Here is a 27,427-nt window from a genome sequence, read left to right as displayed (position 1 = left end):
CAGTATTTTATTTCTTATCATATTTTTGCTCAGAGATGATTCTTTTTTTTTAAATCTAATTTTTAATTAATTATATTTTGGTACTGGGTATTCAACCTAGGGGTGCTTAACCACTGAGCAACCCCCCCAATGTTTAAAAAAATATTTAAAAAGTTTTGAGATAGGGTCTCAACTAAGTTGCTTAGAGCCTCCCTAAATTGCAAAGGTTAATCTTAAATTTGCCATCACCTGCCTCAGCCTTCCGAGTATCAGGGATTACAGGTGTGCCACCATGCCTAGCTCAGTGATGATTCTTATTACAGTGGTGTTTGCCAAATGGTGATTTTTCTGTTTTGATCTTTCCCCCACCCTCATTTATTTGTTTGAATTTTATTTTAAGAACGAATTTTTTCCTTTTCAACATTCGTTTGTTTATATCATCATAGATGCCTGGATTTTTATTTTATTCTAGGGATAATATATTCTGTAACTGTTATTGTTTATTTTGATGCAATAGAGTGCCCCAGGTTTTACCAGTGTGAGTCCCTGCAGGCTGATGTTTCTGTGTCCTTGACATGTTTCCATAATTTTTTGCGTACTTCTTTAATTTCTAGCAATACAAAACATTTGGGAATCTTCTTGTGCTTTCCCCCATCAGCCATTTCTTAAGTAGTCATGATTGGAATTGGAGAATGAATGATATTTAGAAACTCAAATCTAAGTGTTGTTTCCTTTGGTACTGGAAGATCATCATTTCTAGATCTTCTCAGTGAACAGAGCTAGTAAATATGTCTTTACATCTACATCTATATCTATCTATGTGTACCTGTATGTAAAATAGATTTCAGATGGACACTTCCAATTTCAGTACAAAACAACAGTATATTCATTTTAGCATTCCATCTTTTCTTATGTGTAAGTACTTTGATAATGAGAGATCTCAGTTTTCATTATTCACAAAATACATGCTTCCTCATATACATTCAATGCACATGAAGTAGTTTGGCAGTCAATAATCCATACCCCTGAGAAAAGCAAATAATACTAGCCAGAGGATAGCATTGTATACTGTTCTTTTTGTTTTTATCACTGCAATGTGCAGTCAAATCTTGTTTTCTAAAGTTCTTAGTTTACAAAGGTTGGGATTGCCAGGGTTCTTCCTTGTAGTTAGTATTTTTTGTTTGGTGTTTAATAAGTGTCTTGTGGGAAGATACTTTAAGACTATATGAAAATGTTCATGGTATTTTTTTCTCTGCTCCTTCAGTGTGCTTGTTAGTCATTCTGTTCATGTAGTTAGGATTGTTTGCTTTTGTCTGTGTTTCACATTGTGTTCCACTGTCCTCCTTGATTTGATTCTTTTTTTAAACTCTGTAAAATAGTAATATAGTTCTATAGTTCAAAACTATATTAAAAAATGTATTCTTAGCCAAGCACAGTGGCACATGCTTGTAATCCCAACAGCTTGGGAGGCTGGAACAGGAGAATTGCAACCAGCCTGGGCAACTTAGCAAGACCCCATCTCAAAATGAAAAAATAAAAAGGGCTAGGGATGAGTCTCAGTGACAGGGGGCCCCTAGGTTCAGTCCCCAGTCCCTCAAAAAGAAAGAAAAGTTCACTCTGAGACGTGTCATACCCGACCATCCCTTGCAGTCCATTCTTTTTTTTTTATTCAAATACTCTTTTAAAATAAAATTTGATTTTATTTTTTAACTACATGACAGCAGAATGCATTACAATTCTTATTACATATATAGAGCACAATTTTTCATATCTCTGTATATAAAGTATGTTCACACCAATTCATGTCTTCATACATGTACTTTGGATAATGATGTCCATCACATTCCACCATCATTGCTAACCCCCTGCCCCCTCCCTTCCCCTCCTACGCCTCTGCCCTATCTAGAGTTTTTCTATTCTTCCCATACTCCCTCTCCCTACTCCACTATGAGTCAGACTCCTTATATCAGAGAAAAAATTCGGCATTTGTTTTTTGGGATTGGCTAACTTCACATTATCTTCTCTAACTCCATCCATTTACCTGCAAATGCCATGATTTTATTCTCTTTTATTTCTTAGTAATATTCCATTGTGTATATATGCCACATTTTTTAATCCATTCATCTACTGAAGGCATGTAGGTTGGCTCCACAGTTTAGCTATTGTGAATTGTGCTGCTGTAAACATTGATATGTGTCCCTGTAGTATGCTGTTTTTAAGTTCTTTGGGTATAAACCGAGGAGAGGAATAGCTGGATCCATGGTGGTTGTTCCATTCCCAGGTTTCCAAGGAATCTCCATACTGCTTTCCATATTGGCTGTACCAATTTGCAGTCCCACCAGCAGTGTATGAGTGTACCTTCTTCCCCACATCCTCGCCAACACTTATTATTGTTTGTCTTCATAATAGCTGCCATTCTGACTAGAGTGAGATGAAATCTTAGAGTCATTTTGATTTGCATTTCTCTGATTGCTAGAGATGATGAGCATTTTTTCATATATTTGTTGATTGATTGAATATCCTCTTCTGAGAAGTGTCTGTTCAGGTCCTTGGCCCATTTGTTGATTGGGTTATTTTTTTTTTGTTGTCGTTAAGATTTTTGAGTTCTTTATATACCCTAGAGATTAGTGCTCTATCTAATGTATGAGGGGTGAAAATTTGCTCCCAAGATGTAGGCTGTCTATTCACCTCACAGATTGAGAAGAAACTTTTTAGATTGATTTCATCCCATTTATTGATTCTTGGTTTTAATTCTCCTTGCAGTCCATTCTTAATCCCCTAATATTTATGTTTAAAAATTACTTTTCTCTCTTGTTATTTAATGCTTTAGTATGTGATTTGTCAGTTATTAATGGCATACCAGCTATTGCCTACTGCAGAATTGATGAGTTTATTCTATTTTCCTTTTTCTTTTTCAATTTCCTGCTGCATTATTTACATTGTGTCACAATTTGTAAGATTCAGACATTAATCTTTCACTCTTGTCCCCAGGTTTTAATTAGTCTTTGATCTATAATTATGTATCAGAAAATACTGTGAGCCTTTTAATGGAGGTTTTCTTAGTCGTTTTTTGGTTGAATGAAGCTCTTATGGATTCCTCAAGAAGGACTCGAGAGCAGTGAATTTCTAAGCTCTTATATGTTTAAAGCTATTTTTTTTTCTAGTCTTGATCTTAAAATACAGGGACAATTGATGGGCTAGAAAATCTTTTCATTAAATTTTTAAAAAAGGTTGCCCCTTGTCTTTTTTTGTGTTGGTTCTTTTTAATTGTACATGATAGTAGAATCCATTTTGAGAAAATTATGCTAGCATGGAATATATTACTCTAATTAGGACTCCATTCTTGTGAGTGGGCCCAATGGTGGGATTAACTTAAGTATTTTCACATGTGTACATATAGGCAAATTATGTTAGATTTATTTTATTCTCTTATTGTGTAGATTGTGGATGTCATTCTAATTCTTTTGTCTACAGAACATGAGGGTTTCTTCTTTTTTCTTTGAAGTCTTCTATATTTTCTAAGATAGTTCCCAGATTTGATTGTGTTGAGCTAATCTTTTTAGATATCTGGTATGCCTTTTCAGTATGTAGATTCAAGTCTTCATTTAGTTTTGGAAAATTTCCTTGTGCTATAACTTTAAGTTTTTAGTTCTGTTTTGTTGTTTTATTTTTCTTCATCAAGAACGTCAGTTATATATAAAGTGAGAATAAAAATTGTATCTTCCTGATAGATATTTCCTGGGTATTAAATGAAATAGTACGTAGGCAGTGCTTAGAACACTGCCTGGCATGTAAGTACTCAAAGTTTCATGTTACCATTATTACCATTGTCAGTATATTATAGGTGCAAGGTCTGCTTGAATACTAGAGGGATCCTGCTTTGGGAATAAAACACCTAATAAAACACATTTTGTCTAAATGTGACCATTGGCAGCAGTATTGTGTGTCTCATCTTCATTTTTATGGGCTGTGATCCTATGGCCATGTTCTCAGCATCTGATCATCTATTTGTCTGTTAGTGACTTATTCCTGTTGTCATGCAAACAAGCCTAAATAAAACCCATCTTAAAAAAAGTCTTTCTCTGACCCTCATTTCTCTCTTTATACCTTATTTCTCTGTTCCCTGCCACAGTAGATCTCTTACATATGTGGGATTTTTTTCTATATATACCAGCCTATACTTGTTTCTACTCACAGTTCCTATACATTCTTTAAAAACTCCATATAACTTTTTAAAATTTTTATTGATTCTTTTTAGTTACATATGACAGTAGAATCATCTTGACATAATTATACAAGCATGGGATATAACTTGTTCTAATTCAGCCAATACCTCTCCTTCCACTTCTCTCTCCACCTCTGCCCTCTTCTGTCTATTGATTTTTCTGCCATTTACCCATAGTGTTTTTTTTTTAAATTAATTTCTTGAGGGTGTACACAATGGTGAGATTCATTGTGGTATGTATGTTCATGTAAGTATGTAGGAAAAGTTGTGTCACGTTCATTCCCCTGTCTTTCCAAATAACTTTTTATCTCTCACCACTCCACAGAAATGATACTAAGGCCAATTTTGACCTTTGTCTTTTCAAATCCAAATAGTAATTTGTTCTGATTTTCCTCAGCACTGGTGAATCACTTTTTTATTATTATTGTTTTTTAAATTATTTTTGTGTGTGTGAGAGAACATTTATATTTGCCATCTTGCTTGAGGAGTACCAATTATTCATTCAGTTGAAGTCCCCATATATCTCTTCCTAGTTGTGTCATCTCCCACGCCCCTATATGTAGTTGCAATGCTGAATTGATATTATTGTTCCCATAGTTTAATTTTTTTGTACATTAGCTACAAAATGTGTTTGACTATTTAATGTGTAGTGTTATTTTTCATGTTTTAAAATCCCATTTTAAATTATTTGTACATCTTTTTCTGTAACTTGCTCTTTTTAGTAATCATTTTGTTATGACAGTCATTTATGTTGCCATGCATGCTCCTTGTGTGCCACTATACTGATCCATTTCACAAATAGACTATAATTTAGCCATTATCCTGTGCATGACCATTTAAATTATTTCTGTTGTTACAATCAATTCTAGACACATTCTCATAGTTGTCTCCTTGTGCATGTTTCTTTTTGGCAATGCCTACAAGTAAGTTCCTCCTTGGTTATAATGTATCAAACTAGATAGTTTTCTTCCCAAACAGCCTGTTCTAGGCTTCCATAATGCCCTCTTGCCTGATGTTCATCTTTAGTTGTAAGCTGGCCATTCTCAGTTTCATTTTTTTGGATGCTCATTCTTTCTCATACTCTACATGGTAGAGTTTTGTCCTTTGTACTCTTTATCTCAAAATTGACCTTTAATCTCTATGTGTAGGTGATTTTTTTTCTTCCATTTACATGATTTTAAATAATATATGTATCAGTAGCTTCTCCAGTTCTATCCCTAGCATGACCTCACTCCTGAACACTAGGTTGGGCTCTTTGGACAATGAGAATCATCTCTGACTTAACTTGGCCCAATGGACATCTGAACACCCAGATCTTCTCCACACAACTGGAGGTTTCTCATTCTTTAGCTTTTTGCTCATGTGTCTCTACAGAAAAGCCAAATATCTTTCAACCCTACCCTCCTCTGCTGTTTTTCTGTAACATCATCCTGTTTTATTTTCTGCAGAGCCATTGTCAGTCACATCATCTTTTGTTTATGTATATATAATCTGTTTTCATTCTTGGGAAAAGTTTCCTGAGGGCAGGGACTTTGTGTTTACCATTTTATGTCCATTTCTTAGGACAGTGACCAGCACATAGGGAGAAATCAGTAACTATTTAACTCTATTGTCCTTCTCCAAATCTGTGGAATCAAATTCCTACCAGTTTTAGAAGATTCTGCAAACTGCTTTAGCCTTCACTTCCTCGGTGCTAACCAACCTTGTGCACAACATCCAGATATCCTGTGATGGATGTTTTAGTTTCAGTGTGTTGACCCAGACTATCTTCTTTTCAATACTACTTTGTCTTAGTCCATTTTTCTAGTGTAATAACAAAATACTTGAGGCTGGGTAATTTATAAAAGAAAGAGGTGCTAGCATCTGTTCAGCTTCTGGTGAGGGCTTATTGTGCTGCATCATAGCATGGAGGAAAGTGGAAAGGGGAAGCCAGTAACAAGAGCACATGAGTGAGAGACTGATGGGAGGTGCCAGGCTTGCTTTAGTACAGCTGCACTGGAGGTAACTAAACTCCATACCTCATTAAAAAATATTTATTAGATTTTTACCTTCTTCACAGATGTCAGATCTTTCTCTCTCATCCAGCCATTATTTTCCTACACACCCTCATTTTGCTTCATCTTCTCATTTCACTTTCAAAAACATTTGCCTGTTTCCTCTCCGTCTAGGTAATCTATTTTGGTTCTATGTCTTTAAATATCATGTACGTGCTAATAATGCCTTTTCAGTCTAACCTCACTCCCAAGTTCCAGTTTGGTTCTAGGCTTCCATGATAATACATTGTCTGTTTTGCCTTACTTGATGGGCCAGGCATTATCAATCTCATTTTCTGGACATTTGTTTTCTGTCACACTTAATTGTAGTATCCAGGGCTTAGTCATTGACTTTCTCTGTCTTCCCAGCTTCCAGCTTTGGTCTGCTCTGATTTATCCCCCTGATCTCAGGATGGTGTTTATCAAATGCAATCCAGTCCTGGTACTGCTTTGCCTACAGTCTCTCAGAAGTCCCCTGCTGCCTCAAAAGTTCAAATTCTGTATTAGGAACAGAACCACTGAGGATGCTTCCTATCTCAACCCCTACCCCCTCTCCTAAGAATCCTGAAGATCCTCTCTCCTGAGACTTCTCAGTACAGCATTCATGACCCTTCCTCAGATCACAATTTTCTTTCCCCTTCAACTCTTTTACTGCCGAGTAAATTTTTACTCATTTTAAAAGACAACTCAATGTCCCCCTTTCAGGGAAGCCTCTGACACATTTCCGGTAGAAGTAAGAAATTCCTTCTCTGTTTTCCTACTAGTTTTTTTTTTAAATGATCTCTATTATGATATTTGATTCATTGATATAGCTAATATGTACTGATTGCTTGCTGTATGTTAGAAAGTGTTCTATGCATCAGAGAAAGAAGAATAAACAAGATAGACAAGGTCCTTATTTTCAAGGAGTCTACATTTTAGACTGGAGGAAAGATCAAAAATAAGTAAACAAACCATATTTTAAATAGTGTTAAGTGGTGTTAGAACAGAATAAAATCAGATAATGTGGTAATCTGATGGGGATGGGGATTGTGTGTGTGTGTGTGTGTGCGTGTGTGTGTGTGTGTGTGTCAGAGAGAGAGACACACAAACACACACACACACACACACTTACACATACAAGGGAGGAATGGATGTGACACTTGAGAGTCAGTGAGATATGCTGTTTGAGTTGAGACTTCAAAGATGAAAAGGAGCCAGCCATACGGAGATCTGAAAGAGCTATATTCTATGGAACAACAAGTTCAAAGGCCCCAGAACTAAAATGGGGTTGGCATCTCTGAGGACCAGAAAGTAGGCAGTAGCATAATTAGCAGGGAAAGGGGTACTGTATGGCATAAAATCTGAGAGATGGACAGGACCAGGATAGGTAGGGCCTTATAAGCAAGGCTTGTCAATTTTAAGCGTAGTAGTGAGAAGCCATTGAAAGATTTTGAGTGAGCAATGTGACCTGATTTCTGTCTAGACTTATCACTGTAGTTTATAATGAGGGTTATAAGGAGTCAGGATTGATAACAGACTAGATAGGAGTTGTTGCTACTGCAAGTGAAGAGCATTGGTAGCTTGTATTATAGGGGTATACTTAATGTCTGTGGGGAGAAGTGGAATAATTTGGGATATTTTTTGATGATAGGCTGACAAGACTTGCTGATAGATTGAATGTGTTGGTTTTATGGAAGGATGGATCTAAGAAAAGAAGTCCTTGGCTTTTTTTGAGTAACTGGGTGGATGGCAGTACCTTTATTGATATGTGGATGAGTGATGGCAGTGGTGGTAATGAGAAAGTTCTGTGGGGAAGGAATACAAAGTTTCATTAAAATGGATATGCCTCCTAAGATTTCAAAGTGTGAAAGGCAGTAATGCAATTGAGATATGGTTCTGAAGTTCAGGGATAGAGCTGGATAATTTAAGAAGTTATTGACTTATTCATTACCTTTTAAAGGTGTGGGGCTGGGTAAAATAACCTAGAATTGGAATACAGATGGAGAGAGAAGGTGGCCAGGTGTAGGACTTTCAGTGCTGTAGAGTTGAAGGTCTGGTAGAAGACAAGAGATGGAGAGATAAGGAGGAGCCACAGAAGACAGAGGACAATGAGAAGGTTATTTCAAGGAGAGAGGATCAACTGTGTCATGCTGCTTAGAGTTCAAGATGGAAGCATAGGTGGGACCATTAGATTTGACTCTCTGGATGTCACTGTGGTGGGAGCACAGCTAGGGCATTTGGGCATAAGATGAAACCTAGATCATTAATTCATTGCTATGTGTCTGTTTCTTCTAGTCCTGTTTATTCCTAGGGTTTAGCCTATAGTAAATGGTAAATTGATGTTTGCCTGGAGGTTTGAACTTTACAGTCTGGTTTAATAAATAATATGCTGGTTTACTCTCATTTAGAGTGCTTTTGGACCATTGACCTTTTCCAGTGTTTTCATTAGTTCAAGGGATAGAATCATGTAAATAATTACTTAAGCAAAACATAATGAGAAAAGTAAATCCATTTTAAGAGGTTCAGAGTGCCTCTTAGAGCCATCATGCTGTAGTGAAAAAGAGCCACGCTTTGGATTCAGAGATCTGCTTCAAGCTTTAGCTCCCTGCTGTATCTTCCTGAAGGGGTCTGTGGGCAAGCCCCCCAATTCCTGTAGATAGAAGTTCCTCAGCTGTCATATATAGATAATATCAACAAATTCCTCTATAGGATTTTTTTGTGAGCAGCAAATGAGCTCATGCATATGAAAGTCCCTTGTAAGTAAAAAGATAATCTGTAAGTACTATTTTTTGGTAAAAAGAATTAGAATGTCTATTTTCATTACTCACTTCTAAAGTAGATCAGATCAGTGTATCATAAAGTTCATATTTAAGCAGTGGCACATGAATGGCAACAAGTTGAAGGAGGACATAGATCACTGGCCAATGTTGACACTTTTTTGGAAACATGTAGGAAATCAATTTTTTTTGGCTTTGTTCTCTTACTTTACCCAGATAAATTCTTTTAGAGCCTATTATACTTCAAGATCTAGTAAGCAATTCTAGCTAGTAGTCTGACTACCCCAGTGCTGTTATGTATGAAGAAATAATATGTAGTTACCATTGCTTGTATTTTTTTTCTTGAAGTGAATACAGTAACTAAATTTATATTTTTTCCTCATGGTGACTACTCATTTTATTTTTACTTCTAGGGTAAAAATCATGGTAAGAAACTCCGAAATTACTATGCAGCCAATAGCTGTCCTCCTCCTGCCAGAATGAGCAATGTGGTGGAGCCTGTAGCTACCCCAGTTGTTCCAGTCCCTCCACAGGTGAGACACATGAGTCAGGGTGAAGTGGCATGAGGAAGCTGTTGTATGGTCATGAATGGTCATGAATGAAGTTTGTTGTCCATTTGTCTACCAGGATAGAAATATTCCTGAAATAATGTCCTACTTGGTATTTGTAACAACTTATCCCCCTCCTTCTCCTCCTCCTCCTCTTCTTCCTCCTTCTCCCCTCCCCCCCCAACACTTAACCACTGAGCCATATGCCCAACCCTATTTTTTAAAATATTTTTTAAATTGTTGGTGAACCTTTATTTTATTTATTAATTTATTTATATGTGGTGCTGAGACTCAAACCCAGTGCCTTACACGTGCTAGGCAAGCCTCTACCACTGAGCCACAACCACAGCCCCAAAACCCGGTTTTTAGTTTTTTTATTTTGAGACAGGGTCTCACTAAGTTGCTTAGGGCCTTGCTAAGTCGCTGAGGCTGGCTTTGAACTTGCAATTCTCATGACTCGTCCTCCTGAGCCACTGGGATTACAGGTGTGCATCATTGCACCTGGTGGTATTTGTAACTTCTTGAACTATGTGCTGGTTTTAATGAACACCAGATGTGAACTTGGAGGTTTCTCATTGGCTTTGGTTGTGATGCATGAGATGATGAAACAGATATTGTTTCATGAGTATTTTTCTATCTATTTCTCAAAATTATGGGTTAAATGATTCTGTATGTCAACACTATGTCCTGTATGAAAAGAGAAACAATTGATTTCTGTATTGTAGTTAATTCCATTTATGTTATATTGTCTTCCAGTTGCCCTTGTTATATTTTGTCTTCAGGTTGCCCTTTACTTCCTTGTGTGTAGAAATCATGTAGAAATACTTTCTGGACTTTGGTATTATGAGACACAGTTGAGAGGCCAGCTCCTTTTGCTCTTTGGAAGACAGAGAGGGTGATTCAGGAAAGATATTACTGCATGTTGTAGTCTCTGAAATATGGACACTACTCCATAACCTATCTTTAAATATTATTTCCCACAGAACAATATAGTGGTTATAAATAATTACTGTAATTGAGTACTTCCTATGCCAGGCACTCTGCTAAGCACTTTTCATGCATTGTTTTGTTCAGGGCTGGAACTAGGATGAGGTAAGGGTTGTCCTTGACTTGGGTACAAAATTTAAATGGAAGAAAAAACCTTCAGTACTCAAGATGAATATTTGAAATTAGGGTTTTTTAAAAATGCAAAATGTGAAAAAGCTAATGGTGAACAAAACATTAAAAACATACTGATTTTCCTTTGGCTTTAGATTCCATGGCTTTGCATGGCATTGCTACTAATCCTGTCTTTCTTTAAAAATTTTGATATTTTGCTGTGAATTTATTTTTTACATTAGATTTGATTTTTAAAAATAGTCCATTATAATATAGCTGGGCACTGTGGCACGCACCTGTAATCCCAGGTACTTGGGATGCTAAGGCAGGAGGATCGCAAGTTCAAAGCCAACCTGGGCAACTTAGTGAGACCCTGTCTCAAAATAAAAAAAAAACAGAGGACTAGTGTATAGCTCAATATTAGAGCATCCCTGGGCTCAATCCCCAGTATCTTAACAAAAAATCCATTAAATTGAGATTTTGCTGTGCTCAAGGCAAGCATCTCACTTGCCTCACTCTAGTTCCAACCCCTTACCTCATTTAATATCTGTAACAACTTAGGGACATCAGCCTCATTCAAAGTGTGGTCCGTGGGCCTGCAGTGTGAGTTCCACTGTAAGTTTATTAGAAGCTCAGGAAAGCTAAGTAACTTTCCATGGTTTTGTATCGCTTTGTAAAATAGTGGAACAAGAATTCCTTTTGATCCTTGGACCTCTCTGTTCCTAACCACCATGGTATAATTTTACTTTGCTAGCATCAGTGTTTTAGTGCTTAAAATGTGGATAGCAATTCCATCTGTTCCTCCTCCTCATAGATTTGTGGGGAAATGAGATATATTAAAAATGGAATCAGAGAACAGGAAAACGGGGATCTTCAAGCTGAGTACTTGTCAAACTGCTGGCTACTGAAGGCTGCTTTAGAATTGGATGGCTGCTCCCTGTTGGGGATTGCTTTCCTCTGGCTTATCCCTTCAGGGAAATGATCTAAGCAGTCTTTCATAGCAGAGCCCTTTGTGATTTTTGAGGACGGCTATCCTATCCTGAGAGAATCTTCTCTTCTAGGTGAAACGGAGCTGTTTCCTTCAACTGTTGCTGTTATGATATAGCTTCTAAGATCTTTATTATATATATTATTCTCCTATAGCCAAAATCTAGTCTGTAACTTTTTGTTAATCCAACAAAAGTGAATGCCTGCCGTCTTCCAGGTGCTGTTAGGTTTTCTTTAACATGTTGTTCTCCAATCTGAATATAGTTGTCTGGATCTGATAGTTATTTTCCTTGATTATAACATATCTGTAGCTAGTTTGTAGACTTTATGGAAGACAAGGACTTTTATATGTCTGTATATCCCTTCTGGATTAGGAAGCAAACCCAATAAACCATTGACATTCAGGAAATGTTTATTGAAGGAGTCTAAGAAGACTTTACTCTTTCTGGAAATGAGGGTTTAGGTCTTACCTATTTATTTACCTAAATTTTCCATGCTGAAAATTTTAAATTCATTAAAAAATTTCTTCAATGGAGAGAGCAATAAGCTATTTGATTTAATTCATATGTGATTATAGAGCAAAACCATGATTATGTCTCCCAGACTCTCTTTTTTGAATTAATTATTTCCTTTCCTTATAAAGCTGAGAGATTGTTTATGGTCATGCCATATCCTTTGGTTATTTTTCATTTCTTACAAAAACTTTAGGAGAAGGAAGGAATAGGCTCCATATTTTTTAACCTTGTTTCTTCTTGTGTCTTTGATATCAGATGGGCTCCTTCAAGCCAGGAGGCAGAGTGATCCTGGCCACAGAGAATGATTACTGTAAGCTCTGTGATGCCTCCTTTAGTTCCCCGGCTGTGGCTCAGGCTCACTATCAAGGGAAGAATCATGCCAAGAGGCTGCGACTGGCGGAAGCTCAGAGTAACTCATTCTCGTAGGTATTGCCATTTTCTCCAAGGCCAAAGTGTTATGTGAGATGGACTGTCTTTAAAAAAAAAAAAAAAAGAAGAAGTTGAAAGGGATCCTTGTTTAGAAGCCTCATCCTTTTTCAATTTCTTTTCTCCAGGGACTCCTCAGAGGTGGGTCAACGACGAGCTCGGAAAGAGGGGAATGAATTTAAGATGATGCCTAATAGGAGAAATATGTATACAGTACAGAATAATTCAGGTATCCTGTATATTTCCACATACCTTGGAAATTTCCACATACACTTTACAAATGGTCTCTTTTCTTTTTATTTTCTTTCATAGTAATAGATAGCCCTGAGAATCAGGGTTAGTCATTGTTTTATTGAATTGGTGTATTGACTTTTTCAGGCTGGTGTTTATTTCAAGTCTTATTTATTTATTTCCTACTTAGTTATGATTTATTTTGATTTTTAAACATAGTCTATGTTTTAGGGCCTTTCATCATAGTTCCTTTATGTTTCTTCTCATGTTTGCCAGCTGAAAAATAAAAGTGTGTCATAAAAATGAGCAGTTTGCTTTCAAGTTGCACCATATTCAATTCCCATTTCTTGGAGAAAATAAAAAAAAAAATAGCAATGGATTTTAACCAGGGCAGTGCATCAGAATTATTCAGGGAGTGTTTTCAAAATGCACCTGAATAATTTCTTAAAGATTTTCCATCAGTAAATTTGGAATAGGACCCAGACATATGTGTGCTTTGTAAATGCTTCCTTGGTGATTTTGATATCTACATTCAGTTCAGAACCACTTATTTATAGGAAAGTTTTCTGCTTTTCTTCCTTGGGGAGGGGAGGACTGAGTGGTCCCTTCATTCTTCTCCTTCAGTCTCCAGGGCTACGTGTGTCAGCAGAGAGCAGTTATGTGCATGGTGACACAAACCAAAAGCAAAATTAATTGAAAAGTAAGATACCTAGTAAAGAAAGGATGAATAGAAAGCACAATGTAGTAAGTATATAAGAGTCTCAAAGTATTAGGAATTATAAAAAAATGTAAATTTACTAAAGTCTCAGTTAAAAGACAAAGATTATCAAACTGCATAAAAGAAACTCAATGAAATGAAGGATGCTGGGATAGATGTAGTGATATTAGGTAAAATAAACTTCAGGAAATGTAGTATAGACCATATTCTCTTACCAGAGTACAACTAAATGAGATGACAGTAACCAAAATATAAAAACGAACAAAATTTCCATTTGTCCCATTTGTTCAGGAATTTTAAAATATTTCTCAAGGACTCATGGTTCAAAGAAGAAATCATACTGAATTAGAAATTCTTATAATCAAATAGTAATGAAAATACCATATCAAAACTTATAGACTTCAATCACAACTATATTTTGAGAAAAGTGTTAAATATTTATTATTATAATAGAAAAGAAAAGCAGGCTGGTGGTGGTACTCTCCTGTAATCCTCATGACTAAAGAGGCTGAGGCAGGAGGATCACTAGTTCAAAGCCAGCCTCAGCAATTTAGTGAGGCCCTGAGCAACTTGGCAAGATTATATCTCTAAATAAAAAATAAAAAAGGGCTGGGAATGTGGGTCAGTGATCAAATGCCTCTGGGTTCAATCCAAAAAAAAAAAAATAGGAGGAAATTAGCAAACTTATAGTCCAGGTAAAGAAGTCAATAATGTAAAAAGAAGAAAAATATCAAAATACCAAAAATGTCATTCTAATCTTTTTTTGTATATTATTTCTTTTTTTAAAAAATATTTATTTTTTAGTTGTACAAATACCTTTATTTATTTTTATGTGGTGCTGAGGATTGAACCCAGGGCCTCGCACGAGCTAGGCGAGCACTCTATTGCTGAACCACAACCCCAGCCCTGCATAGTATTTCTTTAAAATAGAAATATGATCATATTTTATGATATTCTTGGTTTACTTAACAGCATATTGTGATTATATTTTCATGTAATTAATAGTTTCCTGTATCATTATATTTATCGAATATATAGTTTTCCTTTGCAGTCATTTCCATAATTTTTCAAATCCTATTTTTGAATTTCTCCTCCCCACAATTTTGCCTTTATAAAACACTGCTCATATCAATATCCTTGATGATAAATTACTGTGCAGAAACTCTTTTTTTTTTCTTTATTTTATTTCTTTATTTTTATGTGGTGCTAAGGATCAAACCCAGGGCCCTACACGCACTAGGCAAGCGCTCTATCCCTGAGCCACAATCCCAGCCCATTGTGTAGAAACTCTTAATACTTTCTTAGGATAATTCTCAGAAGTAGAATTAGATTAATGAGAGCAAGCAACACATTATTATAAGAATTTAGATATAATACTTGGAAATTAAAGTATTTTTAAAATTGTATTCACTTTTTAGAGGCATAACCATTTAGTTTGAGTTTGACTCCACAGTAACTTTTTTGACATTCTTGGGAGAATCGTTTTATCTTTGTAGAATGTATAAACTGGTAATTGAAAAAAATTAATTTCACCTTCCTTTAAAGTTAAGAATCTGTGAATTTTATAACTTGAATTTAGAGTTAAAAATTACAGTACGAATTGGTCAGAGTATCATTCACATAGTGACTATTTCAACTGCAATATTTTTATCTCTGGCTTTAGCAGGTCCTTACTTCAATCCCCGTTCTCGGCAGAGAATTCCACGTGATCTAGCCATGTGCGTTACTCCAAGTGGCCAGTTTTACTGCTCAATGTGTAATGTTGGGGCTGGCGAAGAGATGGAGTTCCGGCAGCACTTAGAGAGCAAGCAACACAAAAGCAAGGTGTCTGAGCAGCGGTACAGGAATGAGATGGAGAATCTGGGCTATGTATAGTGATGGCCACATTCAGATAGAGCAGCTTGTCCTGCCTGTTTGCCTTCTGTCAATTTGCCCTGCTTTGTGGTCCTTTTGATATGAGTACATTCCTCTGCTTAATGTTAATACATGTAGCCTGCAGTGGTACCACAAGATGTCAAAACTTGGGGGTGGGGGGAGGGAAACGTGCTTCTTCGGTCATAATACTTTCCCAGGTCAACTGTGTTGAGCTACTTGTAGCATGTGACCTACCTACCCCATCCGAAATAACTTTATCTTGGCCAAGTTCTGGTTGACTAGTAGCCTGATCACTTAAAGCTATGACTATTTAAAAACTTCAACTTCTTTTGTCATTTTAGTTTTATGTACTGTTAAATAAAGAGTTGTATTGAGTTCTTACTTCAGATCACGGTTAAAACAGGTAAGCAGAGTTCTGTTTCCCAAGGCTTCGCTGGAACCATTACCTCCATGCACTGTCAGTAGGATATGTCATTATAATGGCATTAGGGTCTTTCCCAGGACACTTTCCCTGTATCATGTCCCTCCACCACCAAAATGCAGATTTTCTTGAATTCAGACACTTGCAGTGTGCTTTTTGTCTTCCAAGTGGCTAAACTTCATTTCCAATTATGGATTTCACACATTTAATTGCCACCACCATTCTCTTCTTTTTTTCCCCTCCACTAGTGAATCAACTTGTCTAATAAGCTCATTTTCATGTCCTAGCTCTGCTGTGGTTTTTCTAAGCCCCAGATTTGAGTGTCTAATGAGTTTAAGATGGACATGACTTTTAAAATATTTTCAGCTGATTTTAGGAAACATAAAGATGGGTTTGATTTTTTTTTTCAGTTTAGAGTTATGCTTTTATTCATGGTAATATGCCCTTGTGTGATGGTCTCAACCATAATTTCAGATCTCTTGATATATTGTTTTGGCAGGTTTTTTAGATGATCCAGTTCTTGTACTTTATATTCTTCTCTGTCTTGCCAGATGCTGTCCTGAAAAGTACCACTTCCTGCTGTTTCATAGATAGAGGAATTTTTTTTTTTAAAAAGCTGACAAGTTTTAGTGTCATTATTTCCAGTAGAAAAATACATGGGCTTTTTTTCATCCTTTGTAATCTGGCATCTCTGAGAATATTCAAACTATATTATAGATGATTTTGGTATCTGATAATTATAATGGTATTACTATTATTTTGGGGTTTTGTTTTTAAAATATGAAGTCATAGAGTATGTCTAGATGAACTAATGAAGTATTATATAAAATTTCATTAATTTTGTATTTGATCTCTTTGACATGGATAAGACTGACACTCAGTCTTATTTCTTTTGAAAAGCCACATTCACCAAGAAGGTTGTTTTGAACCATGTTTTTGTACACTTGATTGCTTATGTTGCTAATTAAAACTCTTTGTGTAACCTTGAGAGTTCTATAGGCAAGTAGATGGAGAGCAGGAAAATTTCAATCACCATTCCTTTTTGGTAATTTTTCAGAACAATTTTTGAGCCATCCAGACCCATAGTTAAAAATTGGTTTTGTGATTAACTTCCGGAACAATATCAAGTTATTTTCTTCTACTGAAGTGATGGTTTACCAAAAAATAGAATTCTTTGGTAAATTTTCTTCCCAGAAATAGAAAAATAAAATAATGTTATGTTGAGATTCTATATGGACCTGTGACTTTTAGTATTATAACCTTTTTTCAGTAATTATAAAATTGATTAGTTTAAGAAGGTTAGGTATTATTTTACTGGCTAATAGGTTACTCATTTTGCTGCTAAGTTTCACTTTTTGGGTAGATATGAATATAGTGCTGCCACTTGATTCAATGAGTACTTAGAAATCTCACATTATCCCTCTGTATGTGTGCATTCCCATTCCCATACTCACGCCCATACCCATACCCATACCCATAGCCATAGCCACGCAGGCACACACGCAAACACAGTTTTATATGATACCCTAGAGAGAATGTCATTGTATCTTTATATTTCAGATAACATTAAAAGATTGTGAATATGAATTTACATCTTGTAAAAGTGGCATTCATCTACTTTTAGTTTTTCCTCTGGAAATGAAATTAAAGGATGTGTTTTCCCTGCTCTCCTTACTTAACAATTTCATCATCTGTGTACAAAAAGCAGTGGACTTAAGGGCTTGATGTTTTTTCAGGCCTTGTGTATTCAGGTTTCCAGTTTCCCAATGCCCTTAATGGATGTTATGAATGCATAAGCGCATTTTCTTTAAAAGAAAGAAGTTAGATTTATAGTGTTATTTCTTACTTGCTATCTTTTTTTGCACTAAAAAAGAGCTATGTGTTTGTTTTATATGACACTTTAGTACCATATTGCCTACAGTAACTCAATTTGTTTCTTAATTTCTAAACTCTAGGAAGTTGATAACTTCAACAATCACTTATAGAGGTTACATGCACATCAAAAAGAAAAAAAAATCACAGATGTCTATGCTAGTAGTTGTGTTTTGTACTAGTTACCTTGCAGTATTCACCTGTGCTCCATAGGTGAGACAAGGGGCGACAGGGATTGTCATCACTGCATGGAACAGTTTCTCATATTCACACATTCTGTACAGTGTTTCTTCCCTGTGTAAGCGGGCCGCTGTTGCCTCTAAGTCAGTGATATGTGATCGCTGTTGGCATCCTTTTGTCAAGTCCAGTCCTGCTCTGTAACGTGCTTTAGGATCTTCACTCTGTGCTCCCCAAGGAATCATGTGTCTTATATGCCAAATACAAGGACAGATAGAGGTCTAACCAGAAAAGGACCTTTAGTCAAAAAAAAAAAAAAATCAGTAGATTTCAGTAATCATTTGTTAAGAACTCTTAGTAACAAAGTCTCTTTTTTCTGTGACTCCTTGTGTATGTTGTCATTAAAAATCAATGTTTGAAAGGAATGCTTCTAAGATATCAAGAGTGAGAGATTTTAAAGGAAAAGTTCCATATATCAATTAGAAGATTAGCCTGCATACGCCTTCAAAGTATTTTTTTGTTTTGTTTTAAAGTTCACTTGTGAAGCTGATGGTTGTCTTATAATCCTTTGACTCCACACTGAGTAGGAAACACTTTGTTGGTCTTGACTTTTGTATGTCATGTTCTGCAACTTGTAAATATGTGCATGTTGTTCATTATATTTGTCTGCTTGTTTCTTATTGCACTGAATTCTGCAAGATGAATACTTTATTTTTTTTAATAACATTTGTTTTGAAAAGTCTCCCCCCCAACTCTTTCTCACTATTTTCCCCTTTAATTAATTGCAAAACCTAGAAAACCATTTAGGATTTTTTTTAGACCCTGAGGTTCAATGAAGACTCTTGGTGATTCAAGATTATCCCCATATCCCTTTGACTCAAAAGGTGAATGTAAAGTGTGAGACCTCCCACGTCTTTACAGAGCTATTCTGCAGAACATTATGCTTGCTTATAGCTACCTGTCTACAGTTTGGACATGGATAAAGTGAGAAATACATCTTCATACACACAAATATGTGTGTATGTATCTGGTAAAATCTTCCTCTGTAGATAGATTCTAAAGCTTAGTAGTGGGATTGTGATTCCTTCACTCTGAAGTTGTCTGAGAATGTGAGCAATGACAGTTTGAGGACTGTTCATTGACCTATGTAAAATGAGTCTTACTTGTGTCAGGGGAGACCTATAACTGTTTGATGTAATATTCTCTGTAGAGAGGCCTAAAAATGGTGGATTTGGAACCTAACCTACTTTGTTTTGTGTCAGAGCTTAGATTGGAAATACTAGCTAAAGAACTTGGTGAGGCATGTACTAAGGACAACAGAGCTGCTTTAGGAATGTTATGTCTGCATAGACAAAACTTTAATGTAGATTTTTGAACAAGTGTTTAAAAAGATTGATGTTATCAACTATTTTTTCCCTTATCAAATCACTACTTAGGAGTTTCATATGTAATAAAATAATGTTTTGCTGTTTTTGTGTTGTTGGTGGGGGAACCCCTAACATTGTGAGCTTTTTCTGTCCATGTAACTGAATGGATAAATTGCTGTATAAATAGCTTCTCATAAGACATTTCTACTGATAGCTGTTTGATGTTTTCTTCCCATTGTGAATGGGGAGATAATTTATAAACTCCCTTTCTGGGTAGCTACCAAAAAAGTACTGGCTTATGGTCCCATGTGACCCTGTGTCCGTTAAGCCCAGAATATGAGTGCCTTTAGTATGTATCAGCATTTCACAGAGAGAAGAGATGACAGAGTTATTGCCATTAATCACAGTTCATAAAACAGGAGCTTGGAATCGCAAAGGTCTGAGTGGATTCTATTCCACATCTGGTTTTTTCTTTCTTAATGCAGTCTCAGTGTGATATCAAGTAAAACTGTTGTTATTGATCAGGAACCATACACTCTGAAGATGAATCAAGTTTCCCTGGCTGGCAGTATTCACCTTGATGTGTTATTACATGGTGGTGTAGTGGATTGGGAGAACTTGACATGATGTTTAGAAATATAATATTTTTTTTTGTGTGTGTGTGGTATCAGGGATTGTCCCCAGGTGCACTGTACCACTGAGCTACATCCCCAGCCCTTTTTATTTTCTACCCATCACTCCAGCTCTCAATCCCCTGGGGTATACATTTCATTGTAAATTTCAGACTATAAACTCACGAGGTGTTATTAATATTTGTTTGAATATTAGTAGCATCTTGAAAGCTGTGTATAAAGTTGACACTCTGAGCCAGTCTCCACATCTTTGTTTCCTCCTGTGGCCTTGCCTCTTCCAATTTCTGTTCTGTGCATGCTTAGAGTGAAGAAAGACAACTCCCTTTGCAAACTCAAGTTTTCTGGAGTTGGCTATTTGAAATGATTAATTGTCATAAATGTTAAAGTTTCACGATGAGAGTTTTTTTTTTCTTTATCTCTCTTCTGATGATGTGTTCTTGCTGAACTATATATGCAGCTTCTTCAGAAAACTGTCAAGTACTGATTGGGGTGTTTGAAATAAGCTTTTACCTCATTTCAATTGGTTGCTGCTTATTTTCCTGATACTTCTTCTTTCCCTGCTTTCTGCTGCTCTCCAAGAAGGTTGAGGGGAGTAAAGGGTCAAGCCCACCCATGATTAGCTGTTTCAGACAATTTTAGAACAGATTGGGTAGGTTAGAAAGTTGCAGCTATTAATTTATGTAAAGAATTTGATTTGAGTTCCCTGAGTATTGTAATTACTCATGCTTCAAGTTGTAATTAGCAGAATTAAAAATGATTGTACTGTACAATGAGTTGTTGAAATTGTGAGCCTTAGTAACTATCTTTAGCTTTACTCCAGTAATGTTAAGAAAATCTTTTTGACATAGGCCTTTATTTTTAGGCCCACTTTTTGTGGACAGATCGCAGGATTTAAGTGACTTGCTTCAGGTCATAATGTTTCAGTGGATAAAACTGTATCAGAATTAAAACTTAAGTGTTTCTGATTTATATTCTTATGCTTGTTTGATAAGATTCATGGCTTCTAAAACAACTGAACACTTCCTTTGGGTCCTTTAAAGGAAGGTACATATTTTTACTAATTAGGCTTTATTTTTAGACATTTCACAATTCTTTGAACTTAAAGATATTCTCATGGTCATAGTTATTAAATAAGCCAAATGCAGTTGCTAAAATCTCATTGTACTGTTGAATACAAACTAATAATGCAGGGTTTATCAGATTTCTTTTGCCTTTAAATGGAATTCATAATTCACTCATAACTTTCTATGTGAGTGCTTACGTGACCCCCTCACTAGTGAAAATAAATGTTCTATATCACGATTATATGTATATTCTCTACATTATTTTTTTTTTAAAGGAAAAGTAACTCCCTGTGCCAAGATGAGTGATATTATTGTAGAGCAAAGCACATATAAAGTAGTTTATTTACTCCGTAAATCTGGCATTTATGGGAACAAAACTCTTTTTGGAGTGGCTGGTCATTTTTTGCCTTCTTTCTGTACCTGAGTACCTTCCTGTGGTTTTGTAAACCACAGTATCTTCTTCTTCTTTTTTTTGGGTAAGGATCTCATGTTGTTTCCGCCTATGTGGTGTTCACCTGGAACCCTCTACTGACCATGGTGATTTGGTCTGTGCGGTGTGTCTGCTTTGAAATGCCTTATGAATTTGTTAGGCTCTGCTTCCAAGCATTCCATGTACCTGCCAGGGCAGGAAGTGTCCTCTCTCGATGTATGCTCTAGATCCAGAAGCAAAACTGATTTTGCTTTCACTGTTAAGGTTGCACTTAAACACAGTTGTTGTCTTAAATTAGAGAATAAAATCATTGAAAACCAAGGGAGACTTTAGAACCCTTCACTTAATGGCATGACAAATATTTAAACTGCTTTTGCTATTTTCTGGTAAAGGATATAACTAAACAATGCCAGCTCAAACTGTATGAAATTTGGTTGTTTGATAACATTTTCTCTAAATGTCACACAGGGGCTTAAGATCTGGGTATGCTATTGGGGCAATGTGCCAGTCACCGCTTTGGAAATCTGTTTTTGTTCTGGGGCTACAGAAATGACAAACATGTCATGGGATTAAAACCAATCAACTGTGAATTGTGAAATTGAAATTGCTTTTTTGGTTTTGTTTTCTTCAGCATATTGAATATAGAAATCTGAAAGTTATTTAAAATTTATACTGCTTATGTTGATGGCTCATTTTGGCTGTGTATCCTTACTTATGTACTGATTTCTGATAAAGGCTTGATGTTATAACAGGCATTTTGTGTTCAATTTAATAAAACAGTTTGAGTCTTGTCTGAAAATTATTTGGTTATGAGTTGGAGATCAATGGAAAGAGGTAAATCATCAGTCCTGAGGTTCATTTTGATCCTGATTGATGACAACTCTGGGTACCCCGTATTGTCAGTCTTCATTCAATCTACAATGAACCCCCTAAACTCATGAAGGGCATCGTAAACTCTGGGTCTTGCAGCAGAATTGACCAGGCTACCCATTCTGCCTTTTTCCCCATCATGGGAGCCAGCCTGGGACTGAATGTGTTCCCATTTGTATTGATCTGTTTCAATATTTATCTTCCCTTCAAATCCTGACAAAAGCTGACCTGAGGATCACAACCATTATTCTGGAAATAAACACATTCAAGAAAGCATGTACTCATTGATCTTCTGGGCATTTCACATGTAAAATGGTCTTATAATCAGCTTATTTGTAAAATATATTATTGAGAAGTAGTTCTTTGAGCACTCTGGTTTACTATATGCAGTGTGCTTTTGAATTTAAATGCTCATTTAGGAAGATTATAGACTGCAAGATGGCTGGTAGGTGGTGTAATTGGGATGCTAGACACATACACTTATTGTCGTGGGAAAAATTCTCATGTCTGTACACAAGAAATATTTCTGAAAGAAGTGAATAGATCACATTGAACGTATCTGTGGTAAAATACTCAAGATAGCACATTGTATAAAATCATTTCCAAGAGATTTTTTTTAGCTTAAAATAAAACCTCATGGGCATTAAAATAATGGACATTTTAAAAAGACTCTTAAACCACTAGAGATTTTCAGCGTTCCTTTCTTGATTTCTGAGACTTATTCACTGGCTGAAAATCTATTCAAGATCAAGTGCGTGTGTGGGGTCTTATATCTAAAATTGCATGTATATAAAAGACTAGAAATGAACTTTTTCAGTATTTTATAAATTGATATGAGGTTGTCAGGATCTCAGAAATAGATATTTCTGTGATGAGTTTTAAGACTTAACATTTGAATTAAGACTTTATCCACCAAGTTTTATTCCCATTTGTGGGATATTCATAAACTCTTGAGAACTGGGACCTTGCAAAAAAAAAAGATGAAGACAGTTTATTATTGTGAAATGTAAATATTATTGAATAAGAATGCAACTTATAAGCTCTTACCCCAAAAGTCCCAAATACATTTCATGATGTGTATATCTATCACATATATACACACAGACATAGACACAGCCCAGATTGGGTGCATATTAAGGAGGAAGTCTTTGGAAATATGTTTAAGATGATCAAGTATCAGTAATGAAGTATGTCCAAGGGAACAGATATAAATCTGCTGCTGGAAGAAGTATACTTCACCATAGGCAGTCTATAGCTTATGCTTGGCCTTTTGGGTGAGTCTTTTAAGTATGTAATTACACTTCAAATGTGTTTTGGCTGGCAGCTGTCCCTCCAGACAGGAGCAAGATGTCTTTTATATTAGCTTCAATTTTTAATCTTTGCTTATGCCAGAGGCACTTCTTTAACCTTGATTTCTAGAAACCGCTTCCTAGGTTATGGACTTGGAACAAAGGTATGTAGTGCCATCTTGTGGAGTCTCCAAAACTTACAGTTAGCTGTTTGTGGTTGGTATACCAGGACCTTTGGTTAAAAGACATGGAGCGCAGGATGAAAGTTTTTAGTGGTAAATAAAGCAAAACTAATCATGCAATGAGATTTTGTTCATAAATAAAGCAAAAACAGACACGTTTACAAAAGAGAGGGCCATTTTTACAGCTTTGGCTGCTAAATTATGACAGAATGGAAAAATGGTGAATTGACAATCAGGATACTTATTTATGTGTATGTATATACATACTTATGCATATGGAAAGCATCACAAAAATAATGCTTTCAAAATATCTATTTCAAAAAGTTTATCAACACATTTTAACATTTGTGAACAACAAACAAGTAAGTTAAATTAAAATTATGGTTAATGAAAGCCCCAAACAGGAGGCAAAGAGTAGAAAATTCTTTCATCAAAAAGTACTGTTGAAAATTAAAACCAGGGCTGGGGATGTGGCTCAAGCGGTAGCGCGCTCGCCTGGCATGCGTGCGGCCCGGGTTCGATCCTCAGCACCACATACCAACAAAGATGTTGTGTCCGCCGAGAACTAAAAAATAAATATTAAAAAAAAAAAAAGAAAATTAAAACCAAATTATATACAGGGACAAATGTTACCAAATACACAGAAATTGTGCTGACAAAATAAAAACTACAAAATATTAGGTTTACCCAAATATAACTTATTTTAGTGGAGAAAAATATTTTCTACTTCAATAAACTAACAATGTAAGAAACATTTTTATGTCTTTTGTTATGTGTTTCAAACATTTAGAAAAAGAACATCCTGTATAGCTGGTCCCAGTTCTGTCACCTGTGTACTTTTTGGCATGTCAGCCTCTCTCTATCCAATTCCCCAGAATTAGGATATCAGGTATGACCTGTGGTGATTTTCATTCTTTTCTCAGCTTTATGAATAATTTAGAGGATTGGTATTTTGAAAAAAAAAGAATTGATATTTTGAATAGGAGAGTTCTGGACTACCCCTGAACCCCATGCTTCCCCTGCCCCCCTGACCCGAGTCAGTAACAGTGACCAGTTTCTTGGTTATTTTTTAGAGATGGTTTATGCAATATAAATGATGGTGTTTCATCCCCACTGTTTTACACCTTGGGTTTTTTGGTGACCAGTGTACTTTGGCAAGCTTTGCATACCAGCACACATAGGTCTAGCTTATTCTTTTTTTAAAATTATTTTTTTTAATTGTAGATGGACACAACACCTTTATTATTTATTTATTTACTTTTATATGGTGCTGAGGACTGAACCCAGTGCCTCACACATGTGAGGCAAGTGCTCTACCACTGAGCCACAATCCCAGCCCTAGTTTATTCTTTAAAATTTCTTTTCTTTTTTTTTTTCAGTGTTGGGGCCTTGAGAATGCCAGGCAAGTGCTCTACCACTGAGCAATAGCCTCTCCCTTATCTTATTCTTTTTGATCATGTGATTTTCCCTTGCATGATTTCTAAAGTATCATTTATTGGTCCTCTGCTTATGGACGTCTATACAGCACGGGTTTTTAAATTAAAAACTTAGAAACAAAATATTCATAAGAACAAATTTACAATTTTAACTTCTTCTTGGGTGTACAGTTTAGTGGCATTCAGTACATTCACTTTGTTGTACAATCATGACACTCTTCATCTCCAGAACTCTTTTCATCTTCCCAAACTGAAACTTTGTACTCATTAAACAATAGTTTCCCATTCCCCTCTCCTCCAGTCCTTGGCAACCACATTCCTATTTTTTGTCTTTATGAATTTGACAAGTCTAGGAAACTTTTTTATTATTGTTTTTTGGAGTACTAGGGATTGAACTCAGGGGCACTCAACCACTGAGCCATATCCCCAGCCCTATTTTGTCTTTTATTTAGAAACAGTTGTTTAGCACTGAGTTGTTTAATGCCTCACTTTTGCCGAGGTTGGCTTTGAACGCCTGCCTCAGCCTCCTGAGCTGCTGGGATTATAAGGCATGTGCTACTTTGCCCAACCCAAGTCTAGAGAATTTTATAAGTGGAATCATACAGTATTTGTCTTCTTCTGTCTGTCTGATTTCATTTAGTATAAGGCTCTCAAGATGGACCAATGTTGTAGTATATACAGAGAGAATGAATAATATTTCTTTCTTCTTTTTTTAATGCTTTCTTTTATTTATTTATTTATTACATACATGACAATAGTGGAATGCATTACATTCATAATTATTTATTCACAGCACAATTTTTCATAACTCTGTATATAAAGTATGTTCATGCCAAATTATGCAAGTATCTACTGATGGGTGACTTGATAAACAAATTCTGGTATGTATACATATGAAATATTATTCATTAATGTTCATGCCAAATTTTAATGGCATAATCTGGCCATTTAATATATTTAATATTTAATATATATACATACCAGAATTTGTTTATCCTGTCACCCATCAGTAGATACTTGGATTGTTTTATCTTTTATTTATCATGAATAATGCTTAAAAATGATAAGTTATTTAATATATGCAAATTATAGAAGATAACCAAATATATAAACACTCATGACTGAGCTCCTCAGCACTATAATGTCCTAACATTTTGCCATATTTGCAGATTCAGCTGAGGCCCACTATGCACCCATCTCCAATTCCAATCTCCTTTCTCCTTCCCCAGATAAACCCAGTCTTGAGTTTGATATTTTAAATTATATTCATGTATATTGTTATATTAATACATATGTATCCATAATATAGAATATTGTTTATATTTTCAATTTTAATGCAAATGACATCATAGTCTGCAAATACCTCTATATTTTTTCTTTGTTTTTACTCAACATTGCTTATAGGATTTATCTATGATGATATATATAGACTGATTTATTTTAAAGGCTTTATAGTATTCCATTGACTGAATATACCACAATTAAACCAACCTTCTTTTGATTGACATTTAGATGGTTTTCAATGTTTCTTTATTACAAATAATACTGCAGTGGATGTTTTTATATATGTGGTAAATTCTGGAAACTAAATCCTTGCTCCATCACCTTGAAGCTGGTTAGAAATATAGCATCACAGTACCTACTCAAAACTTACAGAATTAGAACCTATGTTTATTCAAGAAAAACAGCTGATTTCTTAAGAATATTAAAGTTCAAGCAATGGCTCTCAGATTTATTAGCATATTGGAATCACCTGAAGTTAAAAACAAAACATAGCCACTTATATCAGGAATTGATTTAATTACTGTGTCCCTGGGTTACCAGGGATCTTTTAAATGCTCTATAGGGAATTCTAATATGTAGCCAAAGTTAAGAATAATGGTGTGATTTAAAACAACTGTGGCAGCTGTGTGTCACCTGGCTTTCATGGGATGCCTCTGCAGAAAAGAGACATTCACCTGTAAGGGGTAGAACAGGCAGGTAGATGGAATCTCTAACACGGTAAATTAACAAAACACTTGAGCAAGTGCCTTGTCCCATTTTAAATAAAATTAGTTCTTAGTCAATATTTGAATCTCTTAACAAACACTTAAAGGCATTAATTATTTATCAAGTGACCATCTAATAAGCACTTTATTAGTGTTATCTCAATTAGTATTTGTAGGAAATTTTTCTTTCCATTTAAGAAGATTCTGAAATTTTGAATGAGATGGTAGTTATCAGGAAGTCAGAAGCATATGTTAGTAATACAAGTTACTAATACAAGATATTCCGCAAAAAGCAGGTAAGGCTC

At 35.6% G+C, this 27,427-nt stretch overlaps 1 protein-coding gene across 2 annotated transcripts in view; it reads left to right on the top strand.

Moving 5' to 3' along the window:
• Zmat3 (zinc finger matrin-type 3) overlaps positions 1-20,858 on the top strand; it is a 34,412-nt gene extending 13,554 nt beyond the window's left edge. The window contains exons 3-6 of one of the 2 annotated variants that reach the window (XM_026382816.2): positions 9,410-9,529; positions 12,400-12,566; positions 12,699-12,799; positions 15,186-20,858. In XM_026382816.2, coding sequence (XP_026238601.2) covers positions 9,410-9,529; positions 12,400-12,566; positions 12,699-12,799; positions 15,186-15,394 — 597 coding nt within the window. In that variant the 3' untranslated portion in view covers positions 15,395-20,858. Of the gene's footprint in view, positions 1-9,409; positions 9,530-12,399; positions 12,567-12,698; positions 12,800-15,182 lie in introns of both variants that reach the window. The other variant, XM_026382813.2, reaches the window with a different exon arrangement.
• Positions 20,859-27,427: the final 6,569 nt, after the last annotated feature.

This window comes from Urocitellus parryii, chromosome 2 (genome assembly GCF_045843805.1).
Source record: "Urocitellus parryii isolate mUroPar1 chromosome 2, mUroPar1.hap1, whole genome shotgun sequence".
NCBI lineage: Eukaryota > Metazoa > Chordata > Mammalia > Rodentia > Sciuridae > Urocitellus > Urocitellus parryii.
Note: the sequence above shows the minus strand (reverse complement) of the source record. Positions and strands in the feature narration are given on the sequence as shown.